The following is a 19,063-nucleotide window of genomic DNA, read 5'->3' as shown; positions in this document are numbered from 1 at the left end:
GAGAGGAAAAGAGGGCTAGACAGTTTCATGCTTGTTTCCGGTGAAACTTTTTTTTCTTTTCCTTTTCCCCTCCTTCCCTTTCTATTTGGAATTTTGTTTTTGTCAGATGATGGATTACATGGAACAGGTTACAAGTAGTACAAGTGCGAGGGCTATAAAGTTTTCAATATAAGGTTGGTTTAAATTGAGAAAATTAAACACTGCCTTTTATAAAAACTTGTGGCAACTTCACATAAATGGATTAACTTCAGATACACACACATGCCCACACATATACACGCACACTGTGACAAAGTACAATATTAATTCAGTCTATTAAAACAAAAACAAACCATATTTTGCCTTCACTGCTAAACGATGTTATTGGAAATTGTGTTTTTGGAACATTAAGCATGTACAGTATGTACAAGTAAAGGCTTCTATATATATTTCCATCCTGTGGTATATAATCGCTTCCTGGATATACTTATATGGCCAGGCCCAAAATAAGCTTACAGAATTCCTTGTTTAACCTCACTTTGGATTTCAGCTAAGCAAAAGAAACCTGTAATTAGACTGAATGTTCACCAGTCCAGCGCTCTCCACCAAAACCACAGGGTAGGAGTGGAGGAGGAGATGATTGATGCTTGTTGTGATACGCAGACAGTCAACAGTGTCTGCACGTTCACCTTAACGTTACTTAAGGTTTAATAATGTAATTATCTTTGTCAGACAGGCGTTGGATGCATCTGTGGTATTAATATTCTTAATGAAACTAGGCATTTGTCAGACTGGTGCATCACCAGTGTGATCCTTGAGACTGCGTGCGGTGTAATCATTTTCTTCTATTTTTTTTTGCCTAAATATGTTTGAATTAGTTGCTAATCAAGGGAAAACAGTGCAGTAATGCAAGTTAGTGATGAATAGTGAAATATGATTTTACTAAAAACAACACCATGATTGATGCCACATCGTGTATTTTTTTTACTCTGCATTGTATAAAATAAGATAGCATATTTCCATCAATGCCTTGTGGAATTGACTGATTGATTTACAACATTATGTAATATAAATCAAAGCTTGTACTTCCCAGCTTTGATGAACAGTGTTACAAAGCAGTGTATTTTTTTCAATGAAGAGGCTTGTGTTTAAAGCTGGTGTGTTGATTCTTTGAATATCAATTAATTAAGGTAAAACTGCAGTTTTTGAGCGATTTTGTCATGTCCTTGCTACTCTCATCATTTACCCTCATTATACTGCAGTTTCTTAGCCGCTTTAAGAGTACAGACTTTAGTTTTTGTGACATCTAGTGGCCAAAAGTATGTATTGTTTCTGTCCTAAAACAATGTGGTCATGTTGGTTTGGACTGGGTTCATTCTGCCATAAACAACCTGCCCATAGTACTTTTTCAAATTTTCACAAACAACAGTAACCAGAAATTATGTTCATTACAAGGCTTATCCATCCATTATCAGGGGTACATTTTTTGTTACACTTATACTTGTTTGTTAAATAATCCAATTGTTTCCACAGCATACCCAAAAGTGTGCAAAATCCATTCAATAGAAAGCATAATGAATGCTCCAATGATTGCTGAAATATTCAACTGAAAGTAAACATTTGATTTGATTTACATCTATATAAATAAAATTGAATTCATTATTTTTTTAGCGGTGTAATACACAAAAATGTGTCAACGAAGAAATACTACACATCTGAACAAACGTGTTTGTTTATTGCAGGGGTGGGGGATTCTAGGCCTCAAGGGCCAGTGTCCTGCAGGTTTTAGATATCACCCTGGGTCAAGACACCTGAATCAAATGATTAATTTATTACCAGGCCTCTGGAGAACTTTAAGACATGCTGAGGAGGTCATTTAATTGTTTAAATCAGCTGTGTTGGATCAAGAACACATCTAAAACCTGCAGGTCAACGGCCCTCAAGGCCTGGAGTTTCCCACCCCTGGTTAACTGAGTCTATTCACCAGGGATTTGAGGTTTTCTGTCTAACTGATATGGAAATCTGAAGTTTGAGTTTGATAATGGATTTTCTGTTGGCTGATGTCATCAAGGATGAATACAGCTGACAAACAAAGAAACATTACTGACAGGACACATATGAATATGAAGCCCTTCTCTCAGGATCAGCATCATGCTAAGCCCTGTACTGGTGCTGCTTTTCAGTAGATGATAAAATCATTGCAAAAACAGAGTCTGTACAATTCTAAAAAGCTTTAAAGTCAGTATTTGGTTTGACCCTCTTTATTCCTCAACAGAGCCTAAACTCTCTTAGACAACCTTTCTTGTCATTTCTTTAAGCAGTCTTTGGGAATAGTACTCCAGGCTTCATGAAGAACATTCAAAGCTCTTTATTTGATGTTGGCTGCCTTTTGTTCTGTTCTCTGTCAGGATGAGCTCACACTGCTTCAGTAATGTTGAGGTCTGGGTTCTGGGGAGAACAATCCATATGTCCAGTGTTCTACAGCATGTTTTTCTATACAGATATGCTTTTACTGCAGTAGTGCTTTTGGGATCATTTGCTGACAAATGAACCAGATGGTACTGGATGGTAGATCAAAACCTGACAGCACTTTTCTGTGCTTGTAAATAAATTAATTTTTACAAGATCCCCAACACCACTGGCTGAAATGCTGCCCAAACCATAACAGAGTAGTGTTTAACAGATGGCTGTAGACTCTGTTGCCCCACTCTCCTGAACTCTATACATGCATGCAAATTATCTTCAGTAACAAAAATGAAACCTGTCAAAATCTGTTATGAACCCTGGAGCGTTCTTTTTTTAAACTTATTTTCATTTTTTGGGAAACAGACACACTATTTTTTTTAAGTATATCGCCCAACAGAAGCTCAGTGTGGGAGTGGGATCCCTTTGTCCGCCTCTCTCTTTATCTCTGTTTCCCAAAGGCCCTCCCAAAGTTAGCAGTGGCATCCTAAACCCTGAAAAAAAAAACTGTATGTGTGTCTGTGTGTGTGTGTGTGTGTTGAATGCTTAGTTTGTGTGGACAGAGTGTGCACTGTCTTGAATACAAAAGGACATCTTCACAGGTTCAGCACAGGCACGCTGCTGTTTTTGCGGGATACTTTTTCTTGCGACTGCCAGCCTCAGGTAAAATCCTAATTTCTGTGACACACAGAGTTTCATTTCTCATTTATTTTACCTTTATTTATACAGGTAGTTCTACTGAGGCTCAATGTCTCCTTTACAAGACAGACCTGTTTCAGACACACATATTAAAATTACAGCAATAAAAGAACCAATAAAATAGCTGGAATTAATAGTGCTTTGCAACTCCATTTATATATAGCAAAACAGTAATGTGCGTTTGACATTCATCTTGTTCACTAACTAGTTACTGCATTTAAACTATTGCTTGCTGTATGTGCGACTGCTGGCTTGAATACTTAGGGCCACAGCTTTATGCTGGTGAGCTATTGATGACGATGCTTTGATACTTTTGTAGAAAGTGGTGGCACTATTTAATATGTGCTCCATATTTGGAAGTACTAATTTGGTGCATATAATTTAGAGAAATATCATATCTAAATGTTTTTATAATGTCTATTAATTTTTATTAAAGATGGAGCAATCATGTAATAGAGTAGTTATAATAGTGTCTTTGGTAACTTTTAAATTATTCAAAGTATAAAGACTAATTTATCGCTTTGGTGTGTACACTCTCTCCCCAGCATTACTTTCACATCTGAGAACTGTGCTGAGAGCTATTTTACCAGACAGACCCATTAATATCTTTGTCGTTGGGCTCCAGAGACACAAAAAGTTTGTGGACTTAGTCAAATTTTTCCAGTCTGGTAGCTTCTGGTGTTTACTTTAGCTCTGAATGTGACTTTTGAGAGCGAGGTGCATATCAGAGGCCTGTAACCTTGGCGATAGTGGAGGCTGGGCCCACAGCTCTGCTCGTCATGAATGTGCTGGCAGCATACAGATGCATTCAGTTGTTTCCACTTTGAAAGATGTGCCAAGTTCACATCTTTGTTGTGAAAATGGAGAAGCCAGAGTAGAATGTATTGATAGCTTATGAACAGCTTTTTAGCCTTTAGTGTAATATTTTTCTGAAATATTCAATTCTGTAGTGGTTTCAAAATCTAAGAACTTACATGTTATCCATTTTTAGACAATTTATCCAAGGTTTAAATGATTCACTTTGATCTTACAGGTATGAAGGCCTGCTTAGTATTCCTTTGCTTACTGGCAGCAACATTTGCTCTGTCTGTGAGTAGTAAATATTCTTCTTCTTAAGTCAATGAGTAAAAATGATCAAAGACTAGAACTTATGTCAAAAACACAATATGATAATGTGTTCACCATACAATAAATATTACAGATGTTTCTCATTATCTTCAGGTGAAAAGTAAACCTCATGGAAAGCATCATGGGTTGCATAAGAGTTTGCACACAAACAAAGAAAAGGTACAGTAACATCTTCTTCATCTAGAGTTTTAAATTCTAATACTAAATGTATCGTGTCATTTTATACAGTCGATAAATAATTTTCCTTTTCTCCTGTTTCAGGATGCTATCACAGTGGAAGCCAATAAGCCAAAGATCTTACCCACTCTAGTCACATTTGAGGCCAGCAGCCAGGAGCAGGAAGACGAGGAACTGAGTTCTGAAGACAACGCTAACAAGGAAGATGGAGAGAGGGCTGAAAAGCGAGAGAAAAGCACTGCAGTTCTGTTGAGTGAAGAAGAACTGGTAGACCTCCTGACGAAAGAGGCTGAAGAGGAAGATGAAGCTGAAGTAAGAGAGCTGGAGGAGGAAGAAGTAGAAGCTGACAAAGCCAAGGTTGAGTCTAGCGAGGTGGTTGAGGTCGCTGAGGATCAGGAGAAGTTGGATGAGAATTCAGAGACAAAGAAACATTTGCTGGATGAGGAAGAAGTGAAAGAAGACAGTGTGGAAGATGTGATAGAGGAGAAGGTGCAGAAGATGACTCATTCAGAAAGGAAGGAAGAACCTACTGAAGCACTGCTAGAGGAAGATGGCAGCACAGAATCAGTGATTCCAGTCAATCTGGACTATGCTGCTGATAGTAGCCTCCTACAACTTCTACAGACTGCATCAGCTAACGACAAAACCCACTCTGATGACGCCAAGCCTACTTCAAAAACAGACATCAGAGAGAAAGAAACCAGTGGGAAAGAAATGGCCAATATCGCTGATGACTATGAACAAGGCATGCAAAACACAGAGGCAGCACACAGCGAGGAGGTGTCTGATCAGACACAGGACAAAGATTCCTCAGACCAAGACGTAAGCGCCAAGAAAGAACCTGAAGCAAATGTGGATCATCCAGAGCCAAAGGGCGATGCAGAGCTTGAATTGAGGGCCACTCTATCTGGAAAGGAGGAAGAGAAGAGTAAGAATGTGGGTGGAAGTCACACTAAGGGGAAAACGAGGAAGCAAAAGAAAAACCAAAGGTCAAGGAAGCACTCTCCGGACAGGGAGGATACACAACCCGGACAAGAAGAGGGCCGACAGGATCCTGAGTCTGAGAGCAGCAGCACTGACAATACAGACCAAAAGACAAAGAGGAGAAGGGCAGGAAAATGGGTAATGCTTATATTACCTATATTTTCTTTCTTTACAGTAGATTATCATTATTATTATTTTGGCCTTTTAGGCATCATTGGATAAAGATAGAAAGACAGGAAAGCAGGGAAAGAGAAAGAGAGGAAGACAAGTTTAGACTCAAACCCTCTTGGTGCCATTTTAAAATCAGCCCACAGTGAAAATGTTTTAAGAACTGATAGTTAAAATTAATTATTGAGTTTAAGCTGGAATAATTTCCTTGGTAAGGAGGTAACAGAGGACATAATCTGCCCTGCACACTGCATCTACAAATCACCTGTGTATATCTTGAAGTGGTTAAAGGAGATATATCTCCCTGTCAGTGGGCTTTTTTTCATTTGTGAAACTGACCCAGCTAATTAGCCTGCTAGAGATCAGTGCAGTGCAAGTAAAAAAGAAGATTTCACTTGCAAGTTTAAGGCTTTTGAAACTCTCTGCAAGTTTACGTCTAACCTTTGACAGCATTGACAACATTTAGCAGCACTAATCAGCCCAAAGTTTACAAAAAAAGCTGATATTGCAGTTTTCATTGGGGCAACTTGACCTTTGTTTTTTCTCTTTCTATAGTACCTTCACGTTATTACTAATATTATTAGTACTAGGAGGAGGAAAAGGAGAAGGATTTTATACATGCATGAGTCTGCCTTTACATGTCTTTTTGTACTTTCCCAGGGTCCTTTAGTTGGTGTGAATCCGGTGCAGATAAGAGCCGCAGCCGAACTGTACCCAAGGTCCAGGCCCTCTCTTGGCGGAGACATACAACTCCCAGAAACCCCTACTGGTTATTTTTTTTCTATTGATTGTTTCTGTTGAAGGCTTCCTCCTTAGCCTTCTGTGACATGATTACTGGTATTTCTAGGTCCATTAATAAAGCCAGATACTTTCTATAAGTTGACAGTTATGTAAGCAAAAGATGATATGATATTTTATCTTTATCATGATATGATAAAGATAAAAGGAATTAACAACATCTCTAATTTAACACAAGACTAGAAATAAATGTAAATAATACAGGCTGGTGAAAGTCTCCACTTCAAGGAAGTTTAACATTGTTTTAAATTTAACGTTATCGTTCATATAACGTGTTATTCTTACAGTATAGAACTGCTGAGTGTCTGGTCAGCAGCAGCATTCACTATATACTGACTAATACACCATCCGAATAGTCTCACATGGGGAATCTGCTGACTGAATCATTTTGCTTAAACTTCCGCATGAATAGTGCCTCTCTGCTTCACAGTCACTACCAAAACACAGCTCTGCAGGCTTAAAAGTGAATAAGAGAGATCAAGTCGAATTTAATCGCTATACCAACTCTATACTAAAGGAATGTAGAGGATGATGTGAGGTTATCGTAGCGTACTGGGCTCTATTGCAAGAAAAACTTTAAAACAAGCTAGGAAAATAAATAATTTATCTCACTGTTTCTAGAAATCAGGTGAAATATGGGTCAGAGATCCAACCGGTGTTTGTGTTTTCTTCCAGATCCATGTGAAAACTTCCGTTGCAAACGTGGAAAAACATGCAAACTTGATGCGGACAATAAGCCAGGGTGTGTGTGTCAAGAACCGTCAGAGTGCCCTCCCAGTGTGAATGAGTTTGACTATGTAAGTATGTTGATGCCTATAAAAGAAATGTCACACTTACATATTGTTATTCATTTATGCTCATACGTTTTATGTGATGCTCTGTGGTTGTGACACACTTGTCTGCAGCAGCCTTGTGAAGCGTTCATATTGTTTATTGAGGAGAAAAAGGAAAAAGTACAGATGTCATTGTGGGCATTTTGACTTAATTGAAAGACAAAGCAGAGAACACTTTTGTTTTAATATTAGCTCTAACTACCCTGCCTGTTATGGTGAGCCAGCAGGTTTTCTTTTCATATTATTTGACCCAGATTGCTTGTTGTGAGAAGGTCAAGGGTCTGATAGTAGGCTGAAGGTGAGCTGCAAACCACAAATTTGGAATTTTATCTTCGTATTGTGTCTTCCTTTCCTCACAAGTCCTGCCTGCATAAACTCTTTGAGGACAGTGGCTAAAAGTTGATCTTCTCTCTTCATTTATTTAAACACTTTTGTTTTTGTTTAGGTTTGTGGGACAGACAACAAAACGTATGACACATCATGTGAACTCTTTGCTACTAAATGCAACTTAGAGGGCACTAAGAAAGGACACAGACTTCACCTAGACTACACTGGGCCATGCAAATGTGAGACTGTATTTAAACACTGTACAAACTGTATAATTTAGTATGGTGAAGAAAGAACTAATTAAAACATCTGATGCTTTTTTTCTGTCCTCTCTGTCTCAGTGATACCTCCATGTGTGGACACTGAGCGGGTGCAGTTTCCTCTACGAATGAGAGATTGGCTCAAAAACGTGCTGCTCCAGCTCTACGAACATGACTCCATAACTCCTGGCTTCCTCACTCCTAAACAGCGTTTCAGAGTAAGGCTTACTACTCCAACAGCTCTTTACAACTACTGTGTTTAAGTGACTGAAACCAGCCAAAGTGTGGTCTCCTGTATTTTTCAGGTGAAGAAAATCTTTGAGAGTGAGAGGCGCCTTCATGCAGGCAATCACTCTGTTGAGCTTCTCGCACAGGACTTTGAGAAGAACTATAACATGTACATCTACCCAGTACACTGGCAGTTTGCTCAGCTGGACCAGCACCCATCTGATAGGTACATTTTTATACACTGGTTTTGCATATAGTATCTTCTTTAAAAAAAAGCTAGCTAGTTAGGGGAGTTATTGGTTATAGAACAATATGGAAAGATATATATGTCACAGATGACCGACAGACTGTAAAAAGCACATCCTTAATCACACAGTTATAAGAAGACGCTTCTTTTGGCTGCTCCCTTTTCACACGGGGTCCCCACAGATAGCACCACTTGATTTGGCAGCTTTTTCCACCAGATACCCTTCCTGTTTCAACACCAAAGGGTATTTGCGCCTCTTCCTGGTCTCTAACCAGAGACCTTGAACATGTCAGGTGAATGTGTAAACCCCTACTCCAGGGGTTGGCAACCCTGGGAAGGGATGGCACGACCATAGCTGGACTGGCCAGCGTTTGTTTTCATTCAAAGGCTTTATGGCTTTTCCTATAATACCTGGTGGGCCGGTCTCTAGTCAAAATGCCCGGGCCGATTTTTTGTCCCAGTCCAGCCCTGGGCACGACACGCAGTGAATTAATCTGAGAAGGTGCATTAAAAAATAAATGGCCGGGCCAGCGGTGCACATCACAAATTAGCTCGCATAGACACATTAGTTGTGCTGCTTCTTAATGACGGTATCTTAGCTAACAACCCCAACTACCAGATTCAACTTGTAATTGGCTAAAAATCACTTAGCCTACTGGTGAGAGGGACGTTGCTAGTGGTCAGTTTTTTCAAGCGATGTTGAAATTTCCACATTCCGACACTTCAAATGCTTCAGGAGCTGCCCGCTCAGCGCAGCAACTGTTAATATAGAGCGTTATTAAATTTATTGCTAATGCAATTATATGGCACATTGACTTCTGAGGAAAAATTGAATAGGCAAAAATAACTGTAACAAGTAAGAAAAAGCAAATCAAAAGTATTCATATAGCACCTGTCTAGATAAGAATAGCAAAGTGCTTCACAAGAACAATCAACAAACAAAAACACAACTATTAAAACACATTAATAATATCTACTAGTTAAAAGCAAGCTTATAAAAATATGTTGTGAGCTGCTCTTTAAAAGTTTCATGCAGATCTCAAATGTAGTGGTGTCCTTTAGTTTTCAGTCCAGAACAAGGACCCACAAACGATTTTTGGTCAAAAGGCTTCAATGACCTGTAACAACAATAACAATAACTAGTATGTCAGGAAAACACTTACTCAATCATCCTGCGCACTCTGTTTGCTCACAGTGATCAAAAACAGTTCTTTTTCCTCTACAGGTTTTTGTCCCACTCAGAGCTGGCCCCTCTCAGGGTCCCCCTGGTGCCAATGGAGCACTGCACCTCTCGCTTCTTTCAGGAGTGCGATGCTGACAAAGACAAACTGGTATCATTTAAGGAGTGGATCACCTGTTTTGATATCAGGAATGGTGAGAGGTTCATCGTTTCTTATATTTGTGAGAAACCTTCCCATAAATGATGTAGTACGTTCATGGTCAAGGCCTATATAATTGCATAGATAGTAGAGGTTTCAGAAATGTGATGCTCCAATCTGAATATATCTTCCAAGATTTAAGATGAAAACCCAGCATGTTGCTCTAAAATATGTTCAGAATTTGATGTTTTCTGGTACTGTTAGTTGATCATTTAAATGCAAACTCTAACTCTTTGTAACTTGTCTCTCTGCAGAGGACATGGATGCCAACCTGCTTTTCTGAGCTTCGCTTTGTTCCTCATCTACTACATAAGCTTGCAAAAGCTGCTCCAGTGTTGTAGCTTGAAGTTCTGTCTATTCAAAATGATACAGTACACGCTCTGACAAGTACAGATGAAACAAACCCATGTTACCTCCCGCTATAAACAAAGCTTTGTGTAAGGCTAAGCATGGACATTTAAATCACTGATCTGTAATTTAGACTGAGCTGCTAGAACCGTCTATTAGAAGAAAGAAGTAGTTATTTTTTTGCTGGCTGCGTTCAAAATCTTTACTACAATGCATTCCAAACTGGGGCAAAGTTATTGCAGCTTGATGGTAGAAAAAACATTGTGCAGTACACAGTGCCAGGTAGTACCACAATTAGTGGCAGACAATTGCAGATTCCTGTTTGATACTAGCAAATGTAAAATAGCACCTGTATTGGCTAACTTAGTAGCAAATGTGTACATGTTTGTCCTCATATATTATGTTTCCTTACACTGCTAACTAAAGGCAATAGACAGCAAAGAAATTCACAATTTCAGAATATTTCAGTAAACTCTGTTGCTTATTGATGTTTGTGCTGAAATAAAGTCTCCTACAAAAAGACTCTGGTAAATATCATTTCATGTTCTGATATCTTTTCTTCATTCCTTTTCTTTTTTGCGTGTGTTTGTGTTACTTCATGAGATGAATAGCTCTTCAACAATGGTTTTTAAGAATGCAAGTCACTGGTAGTTGATTTTGGTTTGCCGCTTGATCCTAAATAATGGCCTGCTGTAAGGCGACAAAGCAAAAAATAACCTGCTGCTTGGTCATGATGATTACGGCATCTCGTTTTGATGAGATAAAGCATTCTGATTGGACCTTTTCTGGTGATCGCCGAGTCTGACGCCTTCTATATAAGTAAAGAAAGAAGCGGCGCTTCACCTGCTGATCATCTGCTGCTTGCACTGAGCTAAAACATGTACTGCATGCTGTGGGTTATCTTTCAGAGCCTGGCCCTTGTGGTGGAGAGTGGTGTGTCTTCAGGGAGTGCTGAGGCACTTGCCAATAGGGGAGTGAAGAACAATGGAGGACCAGGAGCTGCCAACGGTGCAAACGCTGGGGCTCAAAATGGGGTTCCACTGACTGGTCAGCCCTTTGTGGCACAAGTAGTCCAAGTTGGTAATACTTTGTTTATCCAGCCACTTGGGAACCCTGTAGGTCAGGCTCCACCGCAACAACTAATTCCAGTTGCAGTTCTCCCAGAAGGTGGAGCTTTTCTCATGGGCCAGGCAGGAGGAGCCACCATGAATCTGCAAGGGCCAGGGACGCAGCAAGCTGGAGGTGGGCTGTTTGCAGTGCTGCCACAGAGAAATGTCGGCGGAGGGCCTCAGAGTGTCGTGTTGACCCCTGGCCAAGTGCAGCTGATGTCAGCAGTCGGGCAAAATAACCCACAACCCTTGGGCGGTGTTGTTGGTGCTGCAAAGCCGAGCGGCAAGCTGAGGTTTCGACGGTCAGTCGCAGCTCGCCTCAGGAGGACGCAGTCTCCGGTGATGAAGACTACGCCAGCTGAAGATGAGGAAGAATGCTCTGGGGTAGATACTGAGGAGAAGCAAGTGGAATGAGACGAAGCATTTTTCACAGATTCATTGCTAAACACTGATTGTGGTTCTCCTTAATACCTGTTGACACTTTACTGTTGTAGATCACTGTAACTAATGACCAATAAATGATTGAACTCCTATTGCACAAAACAAATCTGTCAAGTCTGTCTTGAACAAAACACTGAATAAATTCAGCAGGGTCATGGGTGTGCCTCCATCTGATGGCTGTTATTTTCATATAAGAGGCTGATAAAAATACACACAGCCTTCTGTTTACAATACACAGCTTCAAGCTACTTCCAGATGGTCTCTCTTGAACATTTGAAAACTATAAATCCGTCACATCAGCATGAAATTCCTGGCACAGCTTGTTTTCTTTTGGAAAAAAAACAGTACCTAAAATAATATAAATCAGATGAACAACTGCATTTGCATTAGAGAGAACCTTTTGTCCTTTAAAACTGAAAACAGAAAAAAATAGTTTCTTAATTGTAACTGCATGACAGTGTGTAATTAGCTCCAGACCAAACTTCCACAGAGGGTGTTTACCTGGTCTGCTGTCAGCTGCAGAGTCAGCAAAAGGAAAAACATTCCCAGACTGCTTCGGTATATGACAAAGTAACCATCCAACCAAACAGTAATGTATGTAATAGCTCTGAACATGTGCTCATGAAACAAGCTATAGCCTTTCTGTTTTTTCAGAATTTTATTACAGATTAACTGATTTCCCGAGGGTCACTGTGAGTGAGTGTGTACATTGGTTGAGAGTGTGGCGTGTGGGTGGGCAAATAAAAAGTTTGTCACTGTTATAAAGTCATCACAAATTACAGTAAGGCACCCAGCCATGTCTGAGGCACTTGTTTTAACTTTTAATTATAAAACAGCAGCAGGCAACATGCCATTTATACCTCTAGACATGAATCAAATCACAAGATGCCATTTATGCCCGGGTGTTTTCATGAAGTCACAAACATCTTCTCATAAACAGTCTGCATGCAGCTTGACACAGTAAAGGTGAAATGTTCGATTAAATTTAACACTACAACATATTCTTTTAGATACATGTGGTTCTGATACCTCTACATCATCAGCGTGATTTAAAAAAACAATCCCTAAACCCAAATTTGTACTTCTTTTTGTTTAAAACACATCAACTGTGACCAACAAATTGCACAAAAATGCTGGACGCAGCAAAAAATGATACAAATTAAAACTCATACATGCAAATTGATATTTTATTTCTTTCAAAATAAAAAGAAGGTTCAATAAACACTCTAGTTTAAGAAACAGTTAGAATTTTCTGGCAAATATGTTGTTGTTCAGGCTTAATGGGTAAAGCCTGAACACAAACACACACATGCACATATTTTTTACAGTGTGATCTACAAAAGCTCTTGATGACTATGATGTCAGTTGTTTGCCTCTTGTAACCACAACCCACAACATTAACGAGGTCCATGCTGGGTTTAAGTCAGCTTCCACAAGCCTCTAGAAAGCCTTCCCGCGACAATGAATCACTGCGTTATTTTTTTGTGGTCACTCAGCTCTGTCAAGAACAATGTCAGTGTGTCAACTGGCTGAAGTTTCTTTGAAAACAGGGACTTTGCTGCATTACATTTCTTTAAATCTTGTATTGTAGAGAAACCATAGATGCCATATTGCAACTTCCCATGACACGCAGGTGACAAATATAGCATGTGAATAAGGCAGTTCTCCTCTCTAATTGGCTCATAATAATCTCTTTGACTGATAAAAGGCGTCTTTGAAACAGAGAGTTACTGTCAGCTTTCTGGGCACATAACAGTTGAAGCCAGAGCAAAAACGTACAAGGTCTGTGTGTTTTTACACGATTCAAGGTGCAAAATGAAGCTTTTTCTCTTCGCAGCATTTGTAGCAACCCTCAGCTATGTGAGTAGTCAATCTATCTATCCATCTATCCATATGTGTATATATCTATACTAATGTGTATATCTCATCTAAATTTATTTCAGGTCAATGCAGGCAAGGTAAGCTACAGTCAGACTATGGATGTATGCATACTTTGCACAATAATCAAAATTAGGCCACAGGCAATAAGTCTTTTTCCTGCTCCATGCAGACTGCAAGGCTGCTGGCTGCTATGAATGCAGGGATGTTGAATGGAGGACTCTTAAATGGAGGACTCTTAAATGGAGCAAACCCCGGGATGCTGGTTGGTGGTCTGAATCCACCCATTGTTGCTGGCGGTGGAGCAGGCGTTATAGGGCAGCCCCAGTTTGCTCAGGTCAGTCCACTGGATTTAAGTTTGAGCGACAATGTGACTTTTCACCGATATTTTGCAGTGAATCTAAGTAACACTTATTTTTCCTTCTCACAGTTTGTTCCTCGAGTTCCTGCTTTTGTCGTTCCAGCTCAGGTCGGCAATGTGTACCCTTTCCCTGCTGTCCCTGCAGTCAATGCGGTTAGTGAGGCACTTACTGTTGTGGTGTTAACAACACAACTTGTTGCAGGTTTAAGAGCATCATCTGTCTTGCTTCTCTAGTACCAGGTTCCTTTCATGGGAGTACCCCAAATGGCACCAATGAATGCTCCTCAGCAACCTGCGATGGTAATCAACCTTTACCTTCAGTGTGTCAGTGGTTATTGTTTGCAGAAATGTTACATTTCCTGTTTTTGTTTAGGGGAACCCTGCTGGTGCTGCTCCACAGCAGCTTCCAGTTCAGCCTGATCCTCTCGGAAGATTCAGGGTAGGAAACAATGAATCTTTTGTCTCAAAGGCTGTGCAATATGAATGAAAACTACACTGGATAAATGTTGCTCTGTGACTCCACAGCGCCAGATTATAAAAGCGGAAAACACCGTGAAGGTGAGACTGCACAAAATAAACCATAAAAAGTTTTTTAAAAAGTTACTCACAGTTTGCAAAAACCATATTCTGCTAGAAAAATTACTATTTTTTCTCTTATTATTTTCTCAGATTCCTTCTTCCGCTCCTTCTGCATCACCAACAGCAGCACCCTGCAACAAGGATATTTAAGCTGACACCATTACTGTAACATTAGCTTTGAATTGAATCTACAAGAAATATTGAATATTATAAAACTAAAAGTAAACTCCTGTGATTATTCATAAATTGATTACTTTTGTTAAAGTGGTTTGTTACAGTGTGTTCACTTTCTAATAAAATTAATCATACTCTAAATAAAATTTGTCTTGTATGAGTTTTATGCCGTAGACCATCCGTGGATCTGTGCTGCCATCTAAAGGACATATATGTTTCATAAAACTACAACTCATGCTAGATAGTGAAGCGGACATCCATAAAATGTTATCAAAAATAATATAAAATACGATTTTTTAAAAAGATCAAAATAACAAAAATGACTACCAACCCACTTGCCACTAATTCCATTGATAAAGATAATACAGATATACTGAAGTCAAGGAGAATGAGTGAACACACATGATACAGCAAACATGATGCAGTTCTGAAGTTCTTTCAAACAGCTCCTCCTACAGCTTTTCAGCATATACAGACATACAGAGGCACTTATGTCTCTGCACTATCAGCAAATTCCCAGAACTTAGAACACAAGATGTGCTGGTGTGGCATAAAAAAGTGTTAGTTACTGGCATTATGTACAGGTGCGCATAAAACTGATGATGGTTCAGTTCAAGCAAGCTGCTTCACTTTCAGGATTGTGCAAGTTTGTTCACAGTCACACTGGTGTGGCCAAATGAATAAAATGGAGCCATTTGAACCATGCAAATGGATTGGATTGCAATTATGTCGCGCTTTAATATAATTCTTTACAAAACAAGTGATATTCACACCCACTTTTATTCTGTGCACACACAGAAATGGGTCCATGAGGGGAAATTTGGGGTTCTGAATCTTTCCCAAGGACACTTTAACATGTGAGATTGCACCAGGCACATTTGAATACTTCTTTAACTGTAATAAAATATTAGTGAGCACAATGTATAAATAAATAGGCTGGTATAATGGCTGGTGTAAGCGAAACCTGGTGAACATAACACTGAGTACACTCAACCATTAGTACAAATGATTCACCAATTAGATGCCAACATCAGACTGAGCGGGATGTGACAAATGTTTGAATATATGCTCAAACTTTCTGCTTTTCTTTTTTTTCTCATGACATGCAAAAGTTCCTTTTGGAATTATAATAATTATGCAATGCAGTGTTACACTTTACACAAGCTTTTCTTACTTTAAGAGATCACAGAACCAAAGTGAAGAATGTACACAGCACACCTGGACGCTACAGTGATGACCTCAACATGCAGCTCTGGTGATTTTGTAATTTCTGTATTTGCATTAAGTTTTAAACTGAGATTATTTGGACTCTTTTTAACAACTTGAAACAGAACGCGTCATGGTATTTAGAGACATGACTTACACCTAATTACACACTTACCTGCTCTGTGTTGTAAGTGTCTGAGTCTGTTGCCATGAGAAATGTCTGTCACACTGACCGCATATTGTTTGGATGGGTCGGTGGTGGACTATATCAGCTCTGATGGGAGTAATTTAAACGTGATGCAGAGAAGGTCGGGAGGCAGACACAGAAAGAGGACACAGAACAGAGAAAAGGTAAGATGAGCTTTTGGTGCTCATTGCTTCTGTGGACATATTCTTTGTGAAATGTATGTGGTTGTATGATGCTCAGCAAACTTCTGTGCTTGCACTGAGTTTGTCTGTACACACTGCAGGACATCATGAAGCTGCACACTGCTCTACTGCTGATTTGTCTGTTTAGGACAAGCTTTGCTCTGCCAGTAAGTTATAGCTTTATAGTGTATCTACATAAAGTGCTGTGTTAAACATCACATTTAATGTTTTGACAACTGTTTCTTTGACAATAGGTCCAGATTGGAATTATTGCGAGCAATAGCAATGAGGTAATGAGCTTCTAAAGCCTTTCTATGTGTTGGGCAGCTAAAGAAACAACATTAGTCATAATAATTCTGCTCTTCTTGTATATTCAGATCCTGAGACTGAATGCATTAGCTCTTGCAGCTATGGGACAAGCGCAGGTATGCATCATGCTTATGAGATGCCAATTACCATGCAGCTCTTTGTTGCCTTGACTAACTCTGTGCCTTCTTCAGTAAAATGTTAAAATATCTGCATTTAAAAAAAAACCCATTGACGTTGACATGAGCAGACACTCTTTCTGCAGGGCTCTTCAATATTGCCCCAGTTTGTGCTGCAGCAGCAGCAGCCTGAGGTGCTGCTTACCCCACAGGTGGTGAACTTAAACCCTCAAGTGGCAGGCCCTTTTGGTCCACAGGGACCCCAACTACTCGTCCCCAACCAGGGCAACCAGTTTACACCCATGTTTTTCCCCAATGGTCAACAAGAGCAGCTTGGACCTCAACCGGACCCCAACAATCCTAACATCCCTCAGCAGGCACAAAACCCTATGCAGGTAGAATATGGCAGGCTAAAAACACATTTCTGTTTTTATCATTGATTTGTGATGTGATTGGATGTGCTGAAATTTATTTTCCATCTAAAAATTAGGAATTAACCATTCCTTTTTAACTTTTATTTTCAGATGTTTCCACAGTTTCAGTATCCATCTTACAGATTTCCTCAGTTTCATAGGCCTCAGGTATGAAATCAAACATCCTGCCCTCTTTGCAAGAGTTAATACATTTATTTACATGCTCAGTGGAGATTTAAATTGTTTCTGTCGTCCACAGGGTTTCCCTTACTTTGTACCAGCTTATGGCTATCCCCAGCAGAGGAATAATGCAGGGCTGCAGCCCAACAACGGTCAGCAGAACCTGGAAAGAACGACACAGAGACCACAGCTCCCTCTGCAGGTCAGACATGATAAATACAAGCTGGAGTACAGAAATTTTGAGGAATAATATTTTATTAAAACCAGGAGAAGTTATGTGGTCACAGTTGCTCCAAGACAGTAAGGACAGTAGCAAAAAGGTTAAAGTTCCAACAGTATTAAATAATACAATATCTATCTATCGATCTATCTATAATAAATATAATAAAATTGTTTTCTCTGGAAAAGGACATGCAGATATTAAGGGTGTACAACTATTGCAGTGTCTACTTGTACTTAAATCATTCTAATGTTTCTACTCTTACTATAAGCATCTTAGGGAAAACTGGACCGACATTTTTACCTGATATAAGACCAAACACATCTTCTCACTCTACTGACTTTGCACAGATGTATTCAGCAAAAACAGCCGCTAGTAAAACAAACCAAAATGATGGAAAATGCTGCTCCAAGCATCTGTACTACTTTGAAGTTTAAGACCTACAGACAATGATGAGTCAAAGGCAAGGCTTGATGATAATAACATAGCTGCAGATGAATCATTACTGTGTGGGTACATTAGCTGTTATGCAATGACTGCTGTCTGGCATACTGACCACACTGTCAGTCTGTCTTAGCAGATAACTGCTGAATTCATGCCAGCGCAGTGGCACATCAGCACTTCAGTGCTGGGTGACAACTCACACATGTAATTATTTATCAGTGCAACTTATGTAAGTTTATTTTGTTTCATGGCAGAGCTCATTTCCTGCTACTTTTATGCAAATGATGCATATAATTCATGGACAGTTTAATGGGTATTTAAAAAAATAATGCTGCTACTTAATTACTGTTTATGGCATGTTCTGCTATGACTTTTGAAGCTTGTAATCTAATGTTTATGCTTATCATCTAATTTCAGCAGGCTTCCAAGCCAAAGCCACAGACAGAACATGTGAGTGTTCTCTGCTATTTATTTCACCTAAATTAAACATTAGAATAAAAAAAAAAAAAAAAAAAAAAGACATTTTGTTTAACTGCTTCATGTTTGTACTTTGCTCTGTGACAGACATGGCCACTGGGGTCAAAGAAAGAGTCTGCCACAGTTCCTCCTGATCCTCGTGGTGATGCATCTGGCCCTGGGGTTGATGAGGTATGATTTTTATACAAGTACAGACCCTTTAAAGGCTTCACATGCACAGGAATTAATGCATGTTGCATATTCATAGAGTCCTTCATTGATGTCATTTGGGAAATTTGATTTTCAGTAATATACCTTTTTCTAATTTCTCTAGGGCCAGGTTAACTTCCCATTCCTGTTTGAGCCTTAGATGTCACAGCCGTAAGATCATTAGGCAACAAATGAGATACTCTGTATTTGGCCACAGCCTGACTGAAACTTGCAGAAATTCTACTATTTTTTTCCCCAGTGCTTTCATACCATGTTAAATAAAGACGTTTGTCAGATAAATTTGTGTCAGAAAGTTCATTGTTGTACACAGAAATAAAAGCTTGAATTGCAGGAATAATTTTCTGAATATATCACAAATAACAAAGATTTTTAAAAAAGTTAACAATCAAACTTTTTTGTGAGGAAAATGCAAAACAAGCAACATAGTTAATATTAGTCAGTAAATTCTGACTCGGGTTCTGTTCTAAGGTCTAAGGTCTAAGATAGCAAAATTGTTTGATAAGATGCACATTGTGACAGAAAGCCTTGGTGAATGGCAGCATGAGAACAAGAGAACTGG

The 19,063-nt window shown here is 39.3% G+C and overlaps 3 protein-coding genes across 4 annotated transcripts; all 3 read left to right on the top strand.

Annotated features, from left to right (window-relative positions):
- Positions 1 to 2,954: 2,954 nt before the first annotated feature.
- LOC146385616 (uncharacterized) lies at positions 2,955 to 10,540 on the top strand. Its single transcript, XM_084931422.1, has 11 exons — positions 2,955 to 3,105; positions 4,175 to 4,230; positions 4,363 to 4,428; positions 4,531 to 5,568; positions 6,259 to 6,367; positions 7,072 to 7,193; positions 7,675 to 7,795; positions 7,898 to 8,034; positions 8,122 to 8,270; positions 9,517 to 9,665; positions 9,925 to 10,540. The coding sequence occupies exons 1-11, from the start codon at positions 2,985 to 2,987 to the stop codon at positions 9,951 to 9,953; spliced, it is 2,097 nt and encodes a 698-aa protein (XP_084787548.1). The 5' UTR covers positions 2,955 to 2,984; the 3' UTR covers positions 9,954 to 10,540.
- A 2,747-nt stretch (positions 10,541 to 13,287) lies between these two features.
- On the top strand, positions 13,288 to 14,690 carry scpp9 (secretory calcium-binding phosphoprotein 9). The gene is made up of 8 exons (XM_084930003.1): positions 13,288 to 13,428; positions 13,512 to 13,526; positions 13,619 to 13,783; positions 13,877 to 13,960; positions 14,042 to 14,107; positions 14,181 to 14,246; positions 14,333 to 14,365; positions 14,477 to 14,690. The coding sequence occupies exons 1-8, from the start codon at positions 13,384 to 13,386 to the stop codon at positions 14,534 to 14,536; spliced, it is 534 nt and encodes a 177-aa protein (XP_084786129.1). The 5' UTR covers positions 13,288 to 13,383; the 3' UTR covers positions 14,537 to 14,690.
- Positions 14,691 to 16,005: 1,315 nt separating this feature from the next.
- Positions 16,006 to 18,829, top strand: odam (odontogenic, ameloblast associated). Of its 2 annotated transcripts, none has more exons than XM_084930002.1 (10): positions 16,006 to 16,117; positions 16,237 to 16,302; positions 16,390 to 16,425; positions 16,513 to 16,560; positions 16,707 to 16,955; positions 17,085 to 17,141; positions 17,233 to 17,355; positions 18,238 to 18,267; positions 18,382 to 18,465; positions 18,608 to 18,829. In XM_084930002.1, the coding sequence occupies exons 1-10, from the start codon at positions 16,064 to 16,066 to the stop codon at positions 18,641 to 18,643; spliced, it is 783 nt and encodes a 260-aa protein (XP_084786128.1). In that variant the 5' UTR covers positions 16,006 to 16,063; the 3' UTR covers positions 18,644 to 18,829. The 2 variants fall into 2 exon arrangements, with proteins under 2 accessions (XP_084786128.1, XP_084786127.1); XM_084930001.1 differs by having other exon boundaries at positions 16,007 to 16,117; positions 18,235 to 18,267; positions 18,608 to 18,822.
- The last annotated feature ends 234 nt before the right edge of the window (positions 18,830 to 19,063 follow it).

Source organism: Perissodus microlepis, chromosome 6 (assembly GCF_051167445.1).
Source record: "Perissodus microlepis isolate ML-2025 ecotype Zambia chromosome 6, ASM5116744v1, whole genome shotgun sequence".
Taxonomy (NCBI): domain Eukaryota; kingdom Metazoa; phylum Chordata; class Actinopteri; order Cichliformes; family Cichlidae; genus Perissodus; species Perissodus microlepis.
Note: the sequence above shows the minus strand (reverse complement) of the source record. Positions and strands in the feature narration are given on the sequence as shown.